The sequence below is a fragment of the Macaca thibetana genome, chromosome 6 (genome assembly GCF_024542745.1).
Source record: "Macaca thibetana thibetana isolate TM-01 chromosome 6, ASM2454274v1, whole genome shotgun sequence".
Lineage (NCBI taxonomy): Eukaryota > Metazoa > Chordata > Mammalia > Primates > Cercopithecidae > Macaca > Macaca thibetana.
In genome coordinates, this window is record NC_065583.1 from 33582359 (window position 1) to 33603554 (window position 21196).

Sequence of the window (21196 nt, forward strand, 5' to 3'; positions counted from 1 at the left end):
CCTTTAGGAAAACATAAGCCCTACGATCTTCAAAAAGGAGTGCACTTGTATTAGCACAAAAGTGTGCAGGATGTAGAATCACAGTCCAACAGGAAGGTAAATTTCAGGTCATTTATCCAACCTCTTTATTTTGCTGACAAGGAAATTAAGGCCCAGGATGATTATTTATTTAGTCTCCCACACCCACAGCATGACAAAACCAAGGTTAAAACTCAAGTGTTCTGACTTCTCAACAAGAGGTTAGCCATTTAGCAAAGAAACTGCTATCCCTCTCATTGAAAGTAGGTGATTTAAGAAATACAGGCTATATTACCTAAAGTGCTTATTCAAAACATTTTATACTAGATTGAATAATTAAATTATGAAGTAATTTCAAAAAAATAATTTTAAGGATATTGTTTAAAACACAATCTAAAAATTTGTCTTTTTTTTTTTTTTTTTTTTTAAGCAGAACCAAGACCTTTGTAAGTGCAGGTTTTTCTGAACAGAATAATCACAATGGAAAAGTTAATAACTTCAACTTGTGTCAATTTAATTACACATAAAATGCACCAGTGGATATAGTGTTTAAAAGACTGTCATAATTTTAAAATTATTCCTGTTTAATTTATATTATATTGCCACTTTTAAACAATTTATTCAGAGTAAAATGGGTTTACACTAAACCAAAAAGAAGGCTGCTAGAAATTAAGCAGAGTTTGGTTTGTATAAACTTTCTATCTTATACCTTCTTTTGGGGGCTGGAAGCCTGGAGAAACATGGGTGGAAATTGCACACTTTGGGCCTTAGGTAGGAAATGCTGTTTTCAATCTGAATCTAATGATTAATATTCTAGGAACAGTCAATTTGGGGAATTTTGATATTAAGAAAAATATATAATACTAAAAGACAACGACTTTATTTCATTACTTAAAGGTTTAGGCATAAATTTGTTAATATTTATGGCCACAAGAACCAAATCGTGTTGGTGAGTCATTTTACCTTTTCAGCATTTCGTCGAATTCTAGTTTCACCCTGTCGCTTGGCATTTTCAGTTTCTTTTAAACTGTTAAGAAAAGTAAACAGTTGGTCAGTTTATGACTCAATCATATATTCAGTATCCTCAGTCCTGTGCTAAACACTTTCATATCCTCTGCTACGACTTGCTGAAAATGATCCACTTACAAGAGACAAGCATTTCCCTGTCTTCAATGCCTGAGCCAGAGAAATTGCCAAAGATAAGAAAAGGCAGAAAGACAGCAATAGTGGATCTGGGAAACTTGCTTTCTGTAAATTAGCTTTCTTGCCTATAATAAGAAAGGGTGTGAAACTGATTCACTGACAATCAATTAGAAGCTTTGTTCTGTAAAACTGAATGGGTGTGACACCTTGATTGACAAACAGAAGATTGTCAGGAAAATTCCCTTTAACAGGCAGAACCAAGAGCTTTAAAATAATGTTGTGACAAGGGTGAAACCAAACTGAGCGTTTCAGGCATTGCCATCCACACCCTTAAGTATAATGTTGTATACCTTGTAAAGTATTTGTTTGCTTTCATGTAAAAATATTAAGTTGTTAATGAAAGCTACATTTGAATCGAGCTTTAAGCCCCTTTCACATCTATCATTTGATTAGCATCTCATCCTGGAGATAGGTGTGGCTATCTCAGTTCCCCAGAGGAAGAAACCAGGAGTTAGAGAGGTCAAATTCCCCTTTTCACGTAATGCATAAAAAAAAAAAAAAAAAAAAACACAGAATTAGGACAGATTTGAACACTGAGAGAACATGTCTCCTAGGTAAGAAAGTGGAAATCAGGCTGATTTCCTGTCTGGAAACCAGTTATCATCACCGTTTTGTAAACCTGAATGGACATGTCCTTGAATTCTACAAGGACTAACTGTAATTTTCAAAGGCAGGTGTGACGTTTACTAATCAGTTAAATCTCTGTCCTGATTTTAAAGTTCTAGTGATGTAAATATGGCAATTGAAGGCTTGCTGGCACATGAATTAGATAATCTAAACATTGTTTAACAGCCAGAATATTAAAGACTAATTAGATCTCATCCACATCTGCCTCTTCAATGTCCAAGCACTGCCAGGCACTCAGATAAAGATTAACCCAATAGTCCTTCCTTTCGTAATGATCCGTGTTCCACCTTTTAAACTAATAAATAGATTCAGACACATGGCATTATTGCTATTATTATTTTAATTAGCCTCACATTACTGAGGAAGGGTCTCTACATATGCCCAAATGAAGCAATGGATGTCAAACGACTGACCTAGATCATTCCATAAGAAAGTGCTTTCTAAATTTTAAAATATTGTGCCTTATAAAACACTACGCATTTTCAAATTACTGTAATTTAAAAGAAGTAAGAGTCTTGAATTTAATAACTAACATGCCACCTTATTCTCTCCTTTTAAGAAACTTCAATCAATGATATGAAGAAAAAGAAAAGAAGCCATTCTGTGAGAAAGGCTATTTTACATTGTAAAGACAAAGAATTGCATGCTTCATGAAAACGATTTTATCTCCCAGCAGAGTGATTCTCAGGGCAGCAACGAAGAGCATCATCATCAAGTCCACCAGGGGAAGATGCTACTTACAACAGCTCAGCACACATCGCACATTTATTGCCATGTGTCTTCCCATCAGGACCAAGAACAGGATCATTTTCCCTTGTGCATCCAAGTCTTCCATCTTTAACAAAGGGCCGAAAAGCACTGCATACATCCTGAAGAACAGGGAAAAGAACTGGAAAGTTACCAAGATTGTAATGCTGATAACACTGTTTTCAGAACTATTATAGAACTCAGTCCCGCTAACATTGCTGTGGGCCACTTAGAGCAGTACCAGCTGTGTAGATGTAGCTCATGTGTAGATGTAGCTCAGTAAGTACTCTATAATTCATGTGGTTAAATTAAAAACTTTTTTACTTGTTTATTCATTTATTTAGTAAACAGCTAACCCACTGTGTGCTAGAACTCAGACAGAGCACAGTCCTTGCCATTAACTTGCTCCCAATCTCCTAGATGATAAAAAGAGACATTTAAAATAGCATGATGCTAAATGACTTGGTGGAAGTAACCTCAGGTGCTCTGGAAGCTTATAAAAAGGGCATCAGACCTTGAAAATTAGGAAAATCATTCACCTGGAAAAAGACAAGTGTGACATGTATGAGATCCTTTCTTCCTTCCCCTTCCCCTACCATCACAGGCTCACAAAATTGTATCATAGAAAAAAATCTCTTTAGTTCAAATCTCATTTTAGGTTAAGTAATTTGTCCAAGTTCTCCGAACAGCAAGTGACACTGCTAGGGTTTTAACTCAGGCTAAGTGACTGAAGTGTACTGCATATGTAGTTTCCCTTTTATTTCTTCTTCTTCTCTTTAATAGAAAGCAGAAATAGATTCAAAGATCTAACCACCAAAGTAATCTGATCCAGTTTCAGAGACTATAATTAGCTTTTTCATATTAGTGGGCAGTACCGGATATTCCATTTCACATAAAGCAAGAATTACTTCCTTCCAAGCCTCCCACCTAAGAAGGAAGAGGAGAGCACTTACTTCCTATTTGAAGTTAGCCTCCCAGTATTTCCCATCACACTGACATTTGACCTCACCTGCTCTGGATTACTGCTCTTACATTCCCCTTCACTCTTTACACCAATTTGGGACCCGGTTTTCCTAGAATCAAAAGTTAGTAGACACAGCAGTTTAATATCACAGAACTTCCCACCATTCAAACCTAACCGCTCTACATTGCATTGTCATTATCCTTTGCTCTTGAAAACAGCTGCCACATAGTATTATTTCATTACTTTTTCTAATAAAAACCACTGTTTATAACGTAAAGTCAAAGAAATGTAGTTAACATGGAAGAGATGGTAAAGATTCAGACTTGTAAGTATCATTTACAGAAATCTTTTTTAACCTTTATTTAGAGGAGGGATCCACATCAGAAGATGGGGAGAGGTAAAGCTTGTAACTGCATAATAGATACCCCTCTGTCCCCAAGGAACTTTGTTGTTTTTAATAAACAAAGTCAAATTTTCATTATCTAACATCCCATTATACTACTCTTTATTTGGGTTATGAAGACTAGTATTTTATTTTCCATAGAAAGTACATGAAGTCTTGATAATTAATTTTATTCAGTCTAGTAGACCTTTAAAGTATATCTGAAAACACAGAACCACAAACGTAAGAGATATTTTCTAATCTGTCAAAAGTTAAAGCAGATGACAATGATAATATCTGTTAAACAATAAAAATTTAGTAAAAGCAACATAAAGAAAAAACTAAATATTTAAAAACGATTAAAAAAGGGTATTTCAAAGGATATCAGCTGAGAGAGCACTATAAAAATCAAATTTTCCATTTTATTATAGAGCCTCCTAGCAGCCAGAGCTGCGAGGAAAACAACACAAGGAGAAGTATGATTCTCATTGCATAGTACAAAGAAATATACCAGAAATTAAGAGAGAGAAACTTACACCTGGACCAGAGATTTAAAGACTCATAACGTGATTCCCCACATAAAGACGTGGTAAGAATTAAATATATAGCATGCTCATACTTGTGCTACACAATATATATCTGATAAAAATCTGTATGTTCTTCATATATCTATGTTTGTTTTCTGTTTCTCTATGTTGACCCTTGGTGAGAGTTGAGGACATAATTTTAAAGTGAATTTCTGAAAATACCATCATGCAAAGGATGAGAGTGTTTTAATGCAGTTTTACTTTGCTGAAAATATTTATTGCAAGGAGAGCTAAAGCTTACAGGATCTCAGAAAGCGAATAATTATAATATCCCTCATTAGCCTACATAAACATTGGTTTTTATATTTGCAAAGCCTTAAGACCAGACAATTCAAGATTGAGGTCACAAGCCAGAACCTGCAAAGCAGGTATGCCACCTTGTTAGTGAAGACAGTTGATAACCAAACCTAGCATTTAGGGTGGAGAAAGAACAAAACACGGACAAGATATAGGACAGTAAGATGCCTTAGCTATTTGGTAAATGTTTAGAAATGGGAAGCAATTTAATACTGAAAGTCCCAATTATCTACTCTAATATTACATACTATTAAGCACTTAATAAACATAATTTGATGATGAAATAATTCTCTGTGAAAAAGGGTATAGTCACAGATAAACAAATAGATGATAGACGATGGATAGATAGAAGATAGATGTGTGTATGTATATATATACATATATATGTATGTGTATCTACATAAATATATTCTATATTCTGTTATATATTATAATCATATAATCTATATCTTATAGATTATAAAATAGTAAATCTATATTTTATTATAATATTAACTCTATAATGTTTTATTAAATCTATATTTTATTATATATTTTAAATATAAAAACTGTAACATTTTATAGATTATGAACATATAATGTATAATCTCCCTATCCTGTCTACTTCATAAAGTGATAACCATCTGATAAATCATACATAAATATAAAGTGTTACGCTATACACCTTTATTTGCCTTCAGAGTAGTAAAAGAAGTGGTACTAATAATTTAGGAATGGCTAACTCCCACGCAATGAATCGTTATCTTAAAGATGTAGGAAAAACTGTGTCATGTAATTATAGAGAGAACATGTTTTAGGGAGAAAGCCTACTTCAGAGAATACTCACGCATTCTCAGCACACAGTTCACATCTGTTGCCATATGTTTTCCCATCTGTGCCACAAACAGCTTCATAAAAATCGGGACAGATAAAATCCCCATCTCTTTCTCCTTTTTTAAAATCATCACAATTCAGCTGCAAAAGACATGATCAAGGAACATCAAAATATAAGAGACAAAAGAGTTCTTAGATGTATAAATAGATTAACATTTTAAGCCCACAATAATGTAAATTGCTGGAGAAGAAAAAACATATCATGAAGGCTATAGTGAGCTAATAAATTTATGGGCAATAAAGCGTGATCCAAGAACAGAGAGAAAATTAGATTTCGAAAGAAAGAATTTCAGTATCACTTCAGCCACTTGCTGTCTGGGCAAAGTAGGCCAAGTCACCGCTCTGAAACTGGGCATACTGTTTGTCTGTCCAATCCTGCCTGCCTTCTCCACAGAGTAGTAGTGAGGTCCAGTAGATTAAGGATATGAAAGCTCTTAGTAAAGTATACAGTAAAGTTTCTATAATTATAGATTAGGATAGTAATTAAGAGCAGGATTGTTTGTTTCGTATTTCTAAGTCTGCCGCTTAAGCTGTCGGACTTGGACAAGTTATTTAACACCTCTATGCTTTAGTGTCCTCATTTGCAAAATGGTTATAATTTCGTCAACCTCTCAGGACTATATAGGGATTTAAATATGTTAATTCATGTATAGCACTTGGAAAAGTGCCTGGCACAGAACCATTTATTGTTGTTGTTGTTGCTGTTTTCAATGTTTTCTCTACTGACAAGCCAAGAAAACTAAGCATCTTTTAGGTATGGCAGGAGAAAGCCCAAATCTCTATTCTAATAACGTTGACATATACTTAGGAACAAACTTGATGGTAAAGAAAAACAAATGCACAGATTAGTAACTGAAGACTAGTGTTCAAGCCTCAGACCTGCCACCCACTCACTTCACCTCTTTGCACCTCACTTTCCTCATCAGGAAAATGGAAATTCATACCCTACCTACATTCCAGATTTGCAGTAAGGATCAAGTGAATTCTTATGAAATACTATTTGGCAACTTGTTATTGTGAAATGACCTAGCTAAAAAAGATACAGAGTTAACTTGAATTTAACTTTTATCTAAAACCAAATAATAAAACTGCATAATTTTTCTTTAGAATATCACATTTCAAAATACAATTTCATGTCATCATTGTCAAAATAAAGACATTTTAATGAAAAATATGAAACACTTAGAATGTAGACCTATGACGAATCAGTATGTCACACAATATAAAGAATAAAAGTAGGATACAGAAGATCAGGTTGAGAAGCTTTTATCTAGAAGGACAAGAACTGAAAATAGAAAAGAAAAGCTAAAGAACATACTCCACTATTCATATGTTTAAAAAGAAGTTAAAAATAGATTGAACATAAGATAAGCAATGGCCATATATGTTGTTTCATTCATTTATTTGTTCATTTTCCCACAAAATTTATTACACATTAGCTACACTTTAGCACTCTTCCGGACTGTGAAGCTGCCACAGAAAAGAATAAAATAAAAGAGAGAGAGGAAAAAAATGGAATATATATTCTAAGAAACTTACATTCTGATAGAAAGAGACAGATATGTACAACAACTATAGATTACAGTAAGTGCTTCCAAAAATAAACAGAAAAATACAATAGTGATCAGAATGAGGACTATTTTAGATATAGCAGCAAAAAAACGTCTTTCTACAAAGGTGACATTTGAGGTGAGATGAGATTATTGAGGCTGTGTCAACCATTAAAAATTTGAGGGAAGAACATTCTAGGCATAGAGAATGGCAATTGAAAAGGATTTGTGGTGGAAACTAGACTGTCCTTTTTAAGGAATTGACAGAAAGAAGGGAAATCTGACTGAAGCATAAAGAAAAAACAGGATGGCTATTGGTTTTCTCTCAAAAATCATTCCTGAAGAAACTACAGAAGCATAGGGAAATTATAGATCAAAGTAATTAACTCAAAACAATCACTGCTATCCCCCTTAACCAGAAAATCAACAGCAACATACTAACTAGGTCACAGGTGTAGACAGGGGAATGACAGAGCAAGTCAAAAGGCCAGCTGGGAGATGATGAAAACAGGTGCAAGGATTTATGACTACACCTCCTTTCCCTCCAAACCCCTAGGTGGTGGATCACAACCTACAGAAAACACCTCTTCCTAATGTTGACGTTGCCTGAGAGGTTACCATGGATTCCTGACCTGGTGAAGTGACAGTAAACTAGAGTGGAAAAGAATAGATTCAGAACCTCCAGCTCTGGGTCTTGTCTCTTTTTCTATCCTTATACTCACCGGAAGGGCTACATACTGAAGCTTGACATTGAACAAGGCCTAACTGAATTTAGCAGAAAAAATAAATACAGCCATTATGGAATATTACAATAAAAATATCTGTATATCTGACAAGTAAAAAACAGAATATACTAAACAACATGTATCAATTGAAGTAGAAACATTGGAATGGGCAGAAAAATATTTTATCAAGTCTAACTACGCTGTGGAGAGATAAGAGAAGATATCTGCATAAACAAATGTAAAACAATAACAAGAAACAAGTTATAAAGGAAGAACAAAGTGGAAATTTTGAATATGGAAAATATTCAAATGATAATAAATCTAGCAATATGAAGAATAAAGATGGGATAGGTACAAATAAATAATTAACCTGTAAACCACATGATCAGATCAAGGAATTCTCCTAGAAGGCAATGGAAATAAGAAACTATTTTTCTAAAAAAGGAAAAGCTAAAGAACATCTAAAATAGAATTAGAAGTCTCCAAAGGAAGGAAATAAATATAGAAAGAAATATCTGAAGAAAGGAACTATTTCTATAATTAACAACAACAAGAATAAAAGAGAGAAAAGCAATAAGAATTTTAAACTAAAATCAAGTTAATAACAAAAATGTGTTTACAGAAAACATATGGAGAGCAGATTAACATACATTTGGAGAGAAGACAAAGATATTGACAACAGACACAGATATTAGCAATAGAATAAATAATCAAACAATGGCTGTTTGTTTAGGGATAGTCAGGATAAAAACGAAAGTAAATCACTACCCAAAAAAAGCTAGAAACAAGAAATTACTAAGTATAGTAACTGAAAATATTTTTAAAAGGAAAGAACCGAGTCTTACTATAACAGAAATAACAGTAAATACAAATGGGCTATACCTAAAAATTAAGAGACAATTGGTAACTGGATGTTTAAAAAAGAATCAACCCATGTATTGAGAAAAATTAAAACTAAAAGGCATGCAAGTATCAAAACAATACGATAATAAAAATATACAAGACAAAAATGAATAAGAAGAGAACATATGCAGCAAATTAACACTTAAAAATTAGAATTTAGTCCAAAAATGTGTCATAAGTGAGAAAAAGGACAGTATATGAAGTCAGAAAAGACAAGAACAAGAACAAGAAAGTATAACAATCATGAGCATATATTCACCTAATAATATAGACTTTAAATATGTCAAACAACACAAATAGAATGTAATAGAATTTAAAAAATCAATAACTGAAGTTAGAGATTTAAGCAAACACTTCTCAGAAATTTACATATTAAGTAAAATAAAAAGAATCTTAAGCCATTAGATTTTTATGAACAACTACAGCCAAGAAACAGAAAATAAACATTTTTTTAGAATGTATAAAACATTCATAAAAGCAGAATATTTGTTAGGTCACAAAGTATTAAGAAATATAATAAATACTACATTATTTATGTTATCTTACCAAAATTTAATAAAATTAAAAGCTAATATAAAATATTTAAAAGTTCCACATATTTGAAAATTAGATAATCTATTACTAAATAACATTGGGGTAGAGAAATTAAGAAGTGTTTGGGGCCGGGCGCGGTGGCTCAAGCCTGTAATCCCAGCACTTTGGGAGGCCGAGACGGGTGGATCACGAGGTCAGGAGATCGAGACCATCCTGGCTAACACGGTGAAACCCCGTCTCTACTAAAAAAAAAAAATACAAAAAACTAGCCAGGCGCGGTGGCGGGCGCCTGTAGTCCCAGCTACTTGGGAGGCTGAGGCAGGAGAATGGCGTGAACCCGGGAGGCGGAGCTTGCAGTGAGCTGAGATCCGGCCACTGCACTCCAGCCTGGGCGGCAGAGCGAGACTCCGTCTCAAAAAAAAAAAAAAAAAAAAAAAAAAAAAAAAAAAAAAAAAAAAAAAAAAAAAAGAAGTGTTTGGAAAATAATGATAAATAGAAATACTTAAAGCATAAATCCTGAGATATATAATTATTAATATCTTTAAATATATTTGTCAGAAATTTTTTAAAAATTAAATTTAAAGTATTCCTCAATCCCATTGTAAAATAAACAGCAACGAACATAAAGAAATAAGAATTAACACCATAGAAAACAGAAACAACAGAGAATATTATCAAAAAACCTGTTACAAAAGATTTCTAGTAGGACTGACCAAAGAGAAAAGCAATATGAAAAGTAAAAATATATGGAATGATAGTAAAAAATAACCAAATAAATGTTGAGACATTAATATGATTAAAGCATTTTGTAAGTATCAGTATGCTAATACATTTGAAAACCAAATTGGATATATGACTACAAAAAAAGTATAAGATAACTACCTTTGTTACAACAGGTCAATAAACATTAATCCAATTGATATATTGGTCTGAGATATTCCCACCCCAAAATAACTCAGTCCCAATAGATTTACAGTCTATTTTTCTGAAGGTCTAGGACAACTTGTATTAAATAATAGTAATGTACAAATCATTCCAAAGCAGTTACAATTATATAAACTGAAAAATAAAATTCTAAACCGCTTTATTGAGGTATTACTTACATACTATAAAAGTCACCCATTTAAAGTGACTGAAAGTGATTCAATGATTTTTAGTAAATGAATAGAGTTGTACAACCATCATCAGAACCTGGTCTTAAAATATTTTCATCACCCCACGAGATTCCCCTGTGCTTCTGTACAGTATGTCCCAGCTCCCAGCTCCAGCTTCAAGCAATCATTAAACTTTTTTCTGACTCTGTAAATTTGCCCTTTTTGGACATTTCATATAAATGGAATTATAAATATGTAATTGTTTAATTCTAGCTTCTTTCACTTTGCATAGTGTTTTTGAAGTCCATCCGTATTGCAAAATTGTCAGCAGCACATCCCTTGTTATTGTTGAATAATATTTCAATGTATAAATATACTCATTTTGTTTATCCATCCAGCAGTGGACATTTGGATTGTTTTCAGTCTAGAACTATTTTTAAAAATGTTGCTATAAATATTCACATGCCTGACTTTCTATGGACATGTATTTTCACTTCACTGAATACCTGGGACTGAATTTTCTGGATCACATGGCCAATCTGTTTAAATCTTTAAGAAGTTCTCAAACTGTGTTCCAATGTGGCTGTAACCTTGTATATTACCCCGTTCTATCTATACGTGTTCCAGTTTCTCCACACCCTTAACATTTTGTATTTTCTGTCTTTGTGATTATAGTCATTCTAGTGGGTATGTGTAGTGATACCCCATTGTGCTTTTAATTAGCATTTTCCTAAAAATGATGTTGGACAACTTGTTATGTGCTTATTATCTTTGGTGTAATATCTATACTTAATTGAGTTGTCTCCTTATAAGGTTGTAAGAGGTTTTTATAATTTGTCAATTTAAGTCCTTACCTACTTTATAAGTTGTGACTATTTTTTCTCCCTGTCTATGACTTGCTTTTTCATTGACTTCTTGTTGTCATTTGAAGCACACAAATTTGCAATTTTTACAATTTCATTTTATTAATTTTGTATTCATGGATTGTGCTTCTGATTTTATATCTGAAGTCACTCTACCTAACCCAAGTTCATGACTTTTTTCCTCCGATATTTTACTTGAGAAGTTTTATATATTTAGCTTTTACATTTAGTACTAAAATAAAATTTAATTTTTGTGTATGGTATAAGGTAAAATTCTGTTTTTTAAAATTAACTATATTCAATTTTCTCAGCATTATCTTGACATGTTGGTTAACTATTAACTGACCATAAAAGTAACTAATTTCAATTCTATTCCCCTAATCTTTATGCCTATCTTGAAATAATAGCACACTATTATGATCATTATTGCATTATAACAAAATTTAAATTCAGTTACTGTTAAGTGTCCCAATATTTTTTATATAAATAGTAGGATCAATTGCTCTACTTCTACCAAAAAGAAAGCCTGACGAGGTTTTGATTGGGAATATGTTGAATTTATAGATTAATATTGGGAGAACTGCCATCTCAACAATATTGAGTTTTCTCATCTATGAACATGGACTATTCATTTCACTAGTTATTTTGATCTTTCATTTCTCTCAGCACCATTTCATAGTTTTTAGTGTATAAGTCTTGAACTCATTTTGTTAAATTTATTTCTACATTTTTATGCTATTGTGAATGAAATTAATATTTAAATTTTCAAATTGTTCATTGCTAGTATATAGAAATACAATAGAGTTTGTATTATTAATCTTGCACATTGAAATCTTACTAAACTCATTTATTAGTTCTAGTAATTTTTCTTTTTGTGGATCCTTAGAACTTTTCACATATGGCATCATGTTTTGGAATTAAAGATAGTTGCTTCATTTCCAAAAAAAAATGTATTTAATTAATTAATTAATTTTGCCTTACACTGGCTAAGAACCTCCAGTACAATGTTGAATAGCAGTGGTGACAGTAAACCACCCTGTGCTTTCTTCTCAATCTTAAAGGCAAAGCATTCATTCTCTAACCATTAATTATAATGCTAGTTGTAGATTTTTCACAGACGTTCTTTAACAGACTGAAAAAGCTTACTTCTACTGATAATATTTGTATGAGTTTTCATCTTGAAAGAGTGCTGGATTTTCATAAGTGATTTTTCAACATCTATTAAGATAATCATGTGGTTTTGCCCTTTATTCCATTAATATAGTGTATTAGACTAATAGATTTTCTGTTCCTAAACCAACTTTGCTTTCTTGGGATACTTCTTATTTGGTAATTATTTATTTATTTTTTTGATATTGCAGATTCAGTTTGACAGTGTTTTGTTATGGATTTTTCTGTCTATGTTTATGAGGAATATTTGTCAGTAGTTTTCTGCTTTTGTGATATCTTCTACATTTTGTATCGGAATAATGCTGGACTGATATAATGAGCTGTAAAGTGTCTCCTCTTCTTTGTGAATGAATCTGTAAAGGATTCATATTATTTCTCCTTTCAGTATATAATGGAAATTGCGAATGAAGTCATCTGCTCTTGGGCATTTTTTAAATTTAATTATTCATCTATTTTACTTAAACTGTAAGTCTATTATGATTTTCCATTTCTTCTTGGGTCAATTTCCAATACTTTGATTATTTCTAGGAATTTTTCTATTTCATCTAAGTTATTTAATGTGGTGGCATAATATTTTTCATAATATTCATCTGGCCTTATAGTTTCTCCAGGGCACATACTAATGTCTCCTATTTCAGTCTTGATTTTGGTAATCTTTGTCTTCTGTTCTTTTCTTCAAGGCAAAATAAAACTAAGGGTTTGTCAGGTTTGTTGATCTTTTCAAAGAACCAACATTGGTTTTACTAATTTTTTCTATTATTTGTATGTTTTGTGCTTTATTAATTTCTGCTCTAATCCTTATATGTCTTTTCTTCTGCTTGCTTTGGGTTTAGTTTGCTAAACTTCGTTTTCTAATCTTCTCAAGGTAGAGGCTTAAATTATTGAATCTTATCTCTTATTTCTGATTAAGCCATTTAAATCTCTAGAAGGTGCTTTTGAGGAGTGCAATCAGTCTTAAATTGTTGTCCTTTTTTTTTTTCAATTCAAAATATTTTCCAATTTCTCTCAAGATTATTTCTTTGACCCACCAATTATTCAGAAGCGTGTTGTTTAATTTCTAAATATTTGGTGATTTTCATGATTCATTTTCCTTGTTGGGTTTAAATTCAATTCTTTTGTGGTTAAAAAAAAACATACTATATATGATTTTAATATATTAAAGTTTATTATGTTTGTATCTCAGTATATAGTGTATCCTGAAAACATTCCTCTGTTGCTTTAAAATAACACATATTCTACAATCAATGTAGAAGCACTCTCTATATTTCAGTTTAGGTTGAATTAGTTGATAGTATTCTTCAAGTATTCTGTTTGGTAATATTTAGTCTAGCTGTTGTATCAGTATTTTATGTGGAGTATTGAAATTCCTAGCAATTATTTTTGAATTCTTCTTTTTATTTCTTTTAATTATAGCATTTTTTGTTATATAAATTTGGAGCCTCTCTTAGGTGTATACATTTATCATTGTTATATTTCTTAACGTATTAGCACTTTTAAAGTTATAAAATATCACTATTTGTCTCTAATAATGCCTTAATGTCTATTTTATCATATATTAACATAGCCAATCCTGCTCCCTTATGGTTAAACTTAGCATGGTACCAATCTTTTATCATTTCAACTGTTTGTGTCTTTGAATCTAAGGAGCATCTACTGGAGATAGCTTATAGTTCCTTTGTTATTATTTGTCAGTTTCTGCATTTTGATTGGGATGTTCAAACCATTTATGTTTAGTATAATCACTGATATGGTTGTATTTACATTTCTATTTTTCTATTCGTTTTCAGTATGCTTTTGTCCTTTTTTGCTTCTCTATTGTTCTACTACTACCTTGTTTTGGGTTAAATATTTCTAATACACCTTTATAATTCCTTTGTTGATGTTATATATTTATTATATATGCTATTTTCTTAGTAGCTACTCTAGTAATTACAATATGCACCTTAGTTTATTATAAACTACTTCAGAATAATACTTAATCCTGGTAAAATACAGAAACTTTGCCTTAATAAGGCTTTATTTTCTCTATCACCCTTTATGCTATTGTTGTCATATATGTATATACCTGATAAAACAGCATTATAATTGTTGCTTTATATATTAAGATTATTTCTTTAAAAAAGGCTAAGAGATTAACCCAATTTTCACTGTTTCTGGTGTTTTTCATTTCTGTCTGTGGGTCCAAGCTATCATCTGGTAGTTATTTCCTTTCAGCTAAATGACTTCCCTCATTATTATTTTTAAGGTAGTTGTGTTAAAAACAAAGTCTCTCTCAGATTTCTTTAGTACGGTAATATCTTTATTTTGTTTTAATTTTTGTAGGATATTTTTAGAGAATACAGAATATTACTTAATCTTTTTTTCTTTCAGCATTTTGAACATGTCATTTTACTGCCTTCTGGCCTTCATTATTTTAGATGAGGGGCCAGCTTTTAATTTTATATAGCCTGTATATAGGATGTGTCATTTTTCTCTTGCCACTTTCTAAATTTTCTCTCTGCTTTTCTTTATTTTAGCATTTTAATCATGATGAGCTACACGTGGATCTCTTCATATTTATCCTATTTGGGGTAAATTGAGTTTCTTAAATGTTAAAATTAATTTTTTCCATCCAATTTAAGCATCTTAGGCCATTGTTTCTTCAAATAATTTTTGTGTTCCTCTTTATCTCACCTCTATTTCTGGTATTGCCATTAGGCATATGTTGGCTTGCTTGCTGCTGTCTCAAAAAGTGTATAATTTTGTTCATTTTTCTTCTCTATTGTTTGTCTCTGTATTTCCATTGTTAGTTTTTATTAAGCTTTCTTCAAGTTTGGTAATTCTTTTTTGTAAGGATTCACAAATCTGCTTTTGAGCCTCTCTATGTAACTTTTCATTTCAGTTATTGTGCCCTTCAACTCCAGAATTTTCATTGGGTCTTTTAAAAAATTATTTGTATCTTTTCATTGAAAGTTTTTATTGGCATATTCATTGTTATTATAGTTTCTTGTGAACCCTCAAACATGATTTTTTTTTGGTATCCTGAATATATTTTTAATAGTTGCTTCAAGTCTTTGTCTGCCAAACCTAACATCTGTACACAGCTAAAGACAAATTCCACTAATTTTTTCCTTGAGTATGGGTTGTATATTGTTGTTACTTTGAAAATTTTATAACTATTGATGAAAACTTTTTTTTAATCTCACTAACCTGGATTATAAAAACTGAACATTTTGATTATAAAAACTGAACGTTTTAGATAATAAGTGCTCAGGTTTACAATTTTTTCTTTATACATTGTTTTCGCTGCTTTTTTATTCTTTTTTTTTTTTTTTTTTTTTTTTTTTTTGCTTCTGTGACTGGATTACGTTTTTGAAATCTTCCTCTCTCATAATTGCAACTGCTGGTGTGCTGCTAAGAAAATTATGATAGTTTTTATCATAGTTATTTTTTAAGCCTGGCTTCCTATGTTTTTCCCCTGTATTTTTGTAGCTTAGTGGTCAGCTAAGGATTTAACACAGTTTGTGTTCAAATACTTCAAGTTAACAATGCTTTCATCCTCTCAGATAGACCTTTGTGTATAGGGGAGGGCATGCAAAGTTCAGGCCACTTTTACATCTACCCCAGCATTTGCTTCTCACTGGGGCATTTTGTGTTTATGAAGTGGATATGCACAGCTTTATAGTCAGTTAGGAGTTTGTGAATCTCTTGACCCTCTTTGGGCTCTTTCAACCATGTGTGAAGACTCAGCCAGGAATACCCTTGCTTCAATTCTGACTGCAACCTCAGGCCATTTTCCTTACCGTTGGTGAAGATTATCACTTACACTGAAAACACCTCTGGATACGGCTTTTGCTCTTTACTCCAAATTAGGTTAGCCTTCTTCAACAATGGCAATGCCTTTGCTGACATCCGTGCCCCTCCCTGTATAGAACCTCCATGCCAACCAAGCCACGGGGTGAAATGGGAATATCCTTGAGCAAGAACATTACAGACCTCTCTTTTTACTCCTAAAGTCAGCAGTTTTTCAAGATAAATGATTCTCAGATTGGTATAGACTACTGATCAATTTTCAGATTGCTAAAATGTTTTTCTTTTTTTGGTCAATTATGTCTAGCTTTATAGTTGCTTTTTGAGGAGAGGACCTGCTGACCATCTCATTAAGTCATACTCTAAAGTGTTACACCTTAGGATAATTTTATGTAAATTCCCAAACCAGATAAGAATAATTTACAAGAGAAAAGTGGAGATTCACTTTACTTAAGAATATAATTGCAAATTTTCTAAATAAGTTAGTATCCAAATTCAGAAATTTATTTTAAATATATTATGAAGTATGATTTACTCTAGGAAAACAATAATAGTTTAACATTAAGAAATATATTCAGATATTTATGTCAATAGACTAAAAATCAAATTATTTTAATAGTTGCAAAAAAGACTTTTAATAATAAGCAACACATATTCAGGAAACTAAAAATAGAAAGGAATTTTCCAAACTTGCTAAAGTGTATAGGTAAAAACCACTGTGATAAATATTACACTCAATAGAGAAACTTTAGAGATATTCCCTTTAATGTGAAAAGACAAGGGGATTCTTTGATGTTCATTACTATCACTAGTATTTAACTATTGAAGTCTGGATCCTTTACCAATTATATAAGAAAAGAAAGAAAGATGTGCTAAGATTGAAAGGAATATTATAAAACTCTCGTTATATGTAGATAATATGATCAACTACCAAGAGCAAAGACAAAAGTTGTCTGACATAAGATTAATCTGAAGAAATCAATAGAATTTGTCCATATCAACAATAAACAGATAAAATATAATAAAAAGCAAAATATATTCAAAATAGTAATAAATTTACACATTTTTAAAACGTTAACAAAAATTATAAAAATCTCTGAATATTTTACAAATTTTATAAAGTAGACCAAAGTTATATGAATTATTCATTAACTATTCTACTCTCATGAGTTGAGAAAATTAATACTGTAAAAAGTCAATTTTACCCAAATTAATTTACAAATTCTTTGTATCTCTAAACACATTGGGTTACCAAATTCGAGATGAAGTTTTTAAAAACTCAGTTATTTTTATCTCTAACATGTCATTTATGTGGGAACCATATATCTATGCATAGGTCCATCAGCTTTTAACAACATGAACTAAGAAGGGGGACTTACCATACTAGTTATTAAAGCAATAAATGAATCTGAAAAAAAAAGGACCTCAGAAACACACGCATACACTCGGGTGAACTTAATATTCTATAAAGTTGGCAACCGAAATCATGAGAAACATTGAATGAATGAATTCATCAATTAAAAACAAGTCTTTGCATGTACCAAAACACCAGAGATCAGAAATTATGGATGACTGGATTGAGATGGTAGGGATGGAAATGGAGAAAAGGAGTTAGACTTTGGAGGAAGTACCAACAATACTTGTCAATGGAGGGAATACTAGAGTCAGGAAATGAAAGGGTGACATACTAGTGAAAAGAAAATTAGTGATGAAAGAGAGAGTGAGAGGATGTCTGTAGGAGAAAACTCCTTGAAATGCAGAGCACCTTATTCTGAGAGTGAGTAGCAGGGTTGATTTTTGATGGGAAGAATCTAAACAGAAAAAAATGAGCACATTGTTCTGTTTTATAGTAGAGAGAAAAACAACAACAAGAAAAAACTCATGGTATAATTGGATGAATCCTTTTAAATACAGAGACAAGGAAAAATTTAGACAGAACTTATTTGAAAGGCACACAGCCAAATGTTAACTGCCTTAACTTAATGTAAGTTACTACTTAGTTATGTAAGTAGTTTCCTAAGTAGTGAACCACATCACTATAAAAGTTTTATCTAGAGGGTTTTTTTTTTACAGTTTGTGTGTGTGTGTGTGTGTGTGTGTGTATGTGTGTCACTCAGGCATAATATATTAACAGAGTAATTTAATTTCTTAAGACTGCGATTTTATTTTTTTAAAACTCCTACTTGATTAAAATTCAATAAATTTGTGTCTACATATGGAAACATCTAACTAGCTATATTTTTTAGATAGGTTTGTTAAAATCGGTATGTTTGTGTGTATTTTGCTTTTTTGTCATTTCCTCATATTTCATATTTTTAAACACCATAGATATATCATTTTTTAATGATGAAGACAGAGGAGGAAGAGGACAGTGGATGTTAGAAAGTGAGCCACTCTTTGAATGTGACAAATAAGACACATATAAAGTTGCCACTTCAGATTTTGTAGAATATAAAAGTAGCTCTCTTCTGCTACAGATTAAGAGTTTCCAATTATTGATCAATTTTGTGGTGTCTGTTACTGTTTGAAAAGTGAGACTGGTTGAGCCCAGGCAAATAATTTAGTAGACTATGTTTACTATGGAGGCTGAGGTTCTCAGGCGTTCTTGGCTAACACTGCCAAGAAAGATGCCAGCGTTGTTAGACCATGGATGTTATAAGTAATTAAGGTGTACTAACCTTGACTGATTATTTTAATTATGTGTTGGGACCAGCAGAGAAGGAAAAGAAAGAGGAAATTAGTGAAGAAACTGCATAGGAGACCTGGGGCAATATCAGTGGTGGTTAGAATAGCTGGTGGTAGTCCCAACTTTGTCAATAACCCATTTGTGAGATATTGTAGGCTAGATATATATTTCCACCAATCTGGGCCCCAGTGTTTCATTTTTTTAATTTTATTTTTATAATTTTGTATAGATTTTTAAAATGTTTATAAATGAAAAAAATTATAAAGTGAAATGGTTTATAGAGTAGGATAAATTTGCAGTTTCTTGCCTTCCTTCTACATTACTTCTTAATGTTTTATGATCCTTTTTTTTTTTTTACCGGAGAACACTTTTCTTAAACAAAATATTAGCCTGAGTCCCTGTCTGCAAAATAGATACAACCAACCAACTCTAGTTGAATTAGGAGGACCCTCCAGGTACTGGAATATATACAGTAAAAAGCAAAAGAGCAAAAGAAAAAGGAAATAGAATGAGTCAAATGCCTGCTAGAACACGTTAAACCCTGAGATTGGCTTTTAGAACTTAGTTTCCATTTGGTCTAAAACTCATTTTATAGATGAAAACATTGAGATCCAGAGATACATAAATTTTCCAAGTTACACAGGCAATAAGAATTCTTACAGTCCCAGGAAAGCTCTTCTTTGGACTAAGACAGGACAAGAGGAATGAGAAATGATGGCCGTGGAAGGCAGACATCACACTGGCTCACTCTACCTCTTAGTTTCTGTCAGTGCCTAAAATGTTTTTAGAGTTGGGTCATGGGTTGGGCCTATGGACAAGATGTACCAGATATTTAGCCCACCCCTGGACTAACCCATGTTCCCTCCCTTCTAAGTTGTTGGCTTCAAAACAGGTATGACCTAGTACTTAAGGAATAAACAGATAGCTCTAAATAGAGTCAATCATCCTCTCAAAAGTAAACAGGTTGGCTCCAAATAGTCTCACCTCTGTTGGAGCAGTAGCCTTGGTAGCTCTTGCTAAATGACTGACCCTCTTCTGTGATTTTGCTTCTTTTTCCCTGGAAGAGGACAAGAAATAGCATAGTTTAAACATTGTTTGCTCAACTTTTAGGAATAACAGCTAGCATGGTAAACTTAATTTTGACTGCCCTCCTCAGCCTATCCTGGCATGTCAAAATGGGTAGCATGTTCAGAAATGGACACAGTACCTCAGATCTCCCCTCAACATTGAAAAATATCTTGAACATGGTATCATTATAGGCAAGAATCTCTAACTTTAACTGCATAACAGACTACCTTCCTGGAATACTTCCAACAGCCAGGTGGTCATCAACTCTCAAAGCTATCTGCCCCATTCTTTGAATGTAGTTTTTGAAAGAGAATATTCACATTGAACCTGCTTATATTGGTTCTAATTCCAACATCTAGGGACCCACAGAGCAAATCAATTTTCTCTTCCATAAGGCAGTTCTTTAGCAATCTGATGACAGCTTTTATGCCTTGCATAGCCTCCTTTTATTCCAGGTTAAAAAAAAAACAAAACAATTTTCTTCCAACATAATTTACCCAAGTCATAAAAATAATAACTGAATGAGTAACTTCAAAATAATAAATTGTCTTCAGACTCTTAAGGCATTTCATTTTGGTTTTACATTATTTTTCAGTAGATTTATTATATTCATACTTTCAGTCTCATATTAAAATATCTTAGAAACAAGAAGAAAATGCTATAATAAATATTATAGCTGCCGGTTTACATTCAGCTTTCAAAAGAAGAAAGAATTATTCAACCAGCCCTAGGCCTCCCATCTTCTATTAAATCTTGTCCTGGCTTCTTTGTAGTCTCACAATCTCTTCACTAGAAGCAGTGCATGAACAAACGATCTGAGCTTCATTATCCCAATATGATTGACTACGTCAATCTTCAAATTAAATTCCGTGACACACACCAACCTGACATTTAAAAAGCCAATTATAACATAATTATCCTAAGTGAGTAAGCTCAGTATTGGCTTGCTACCACTGTTGAAGTTTTTGAAAAGGAAGGAAGAAAAGGAAAAAGAAAAGGAAACCTTCCTTTTCAAAAACAAATTAGGACATTCTGGTTTGAGGATTCGCAGTTGATAACACAAGCCTTCTTTTACCTTTGTGGTGACAATGGAGAGAAGGAAACCAAGTTAAGAAG

General features: G+C 32.3%; 1 protein-coding gene across 1 annotated transcript in view; it reads right to left on the reverse strand.

The window, feature by feature from the left end:
* The window catches only part of SPINK5 (serine peptidase inhibitor Kazal type 5), a 74672-nt gene that overhangs the window by 46252 nt on the left and 7224 nt on the right, over nucleotides 1-21196 (reverse strand). The window contains exons 4-8 of the mRNA XM_050794055.1: nucleotides 19997-20069; nucleotides 5652-5779; nucleotides 3605-3668; nucleotides 2590-2717; nucleotides 982-1045 (exon numbers count right to left, since the gene is read on the reverse strand). Coding sequence (XP_050650012.1) covers nucleotides 982-1045; nucleotides 2590-2717; nucleotides 3605-3668; nucleotides 5652-5779; nucleotides 19997-20069 — 457 coding nt within the window. The remainder of the gene's footprint in view (nucleotides 1-981; nucleotides 1046-2589; nucleotides 2718-3604; nucleotides 3669-5651; nucleotides 5780-19996; nucleotides 20070-21196) is intronic.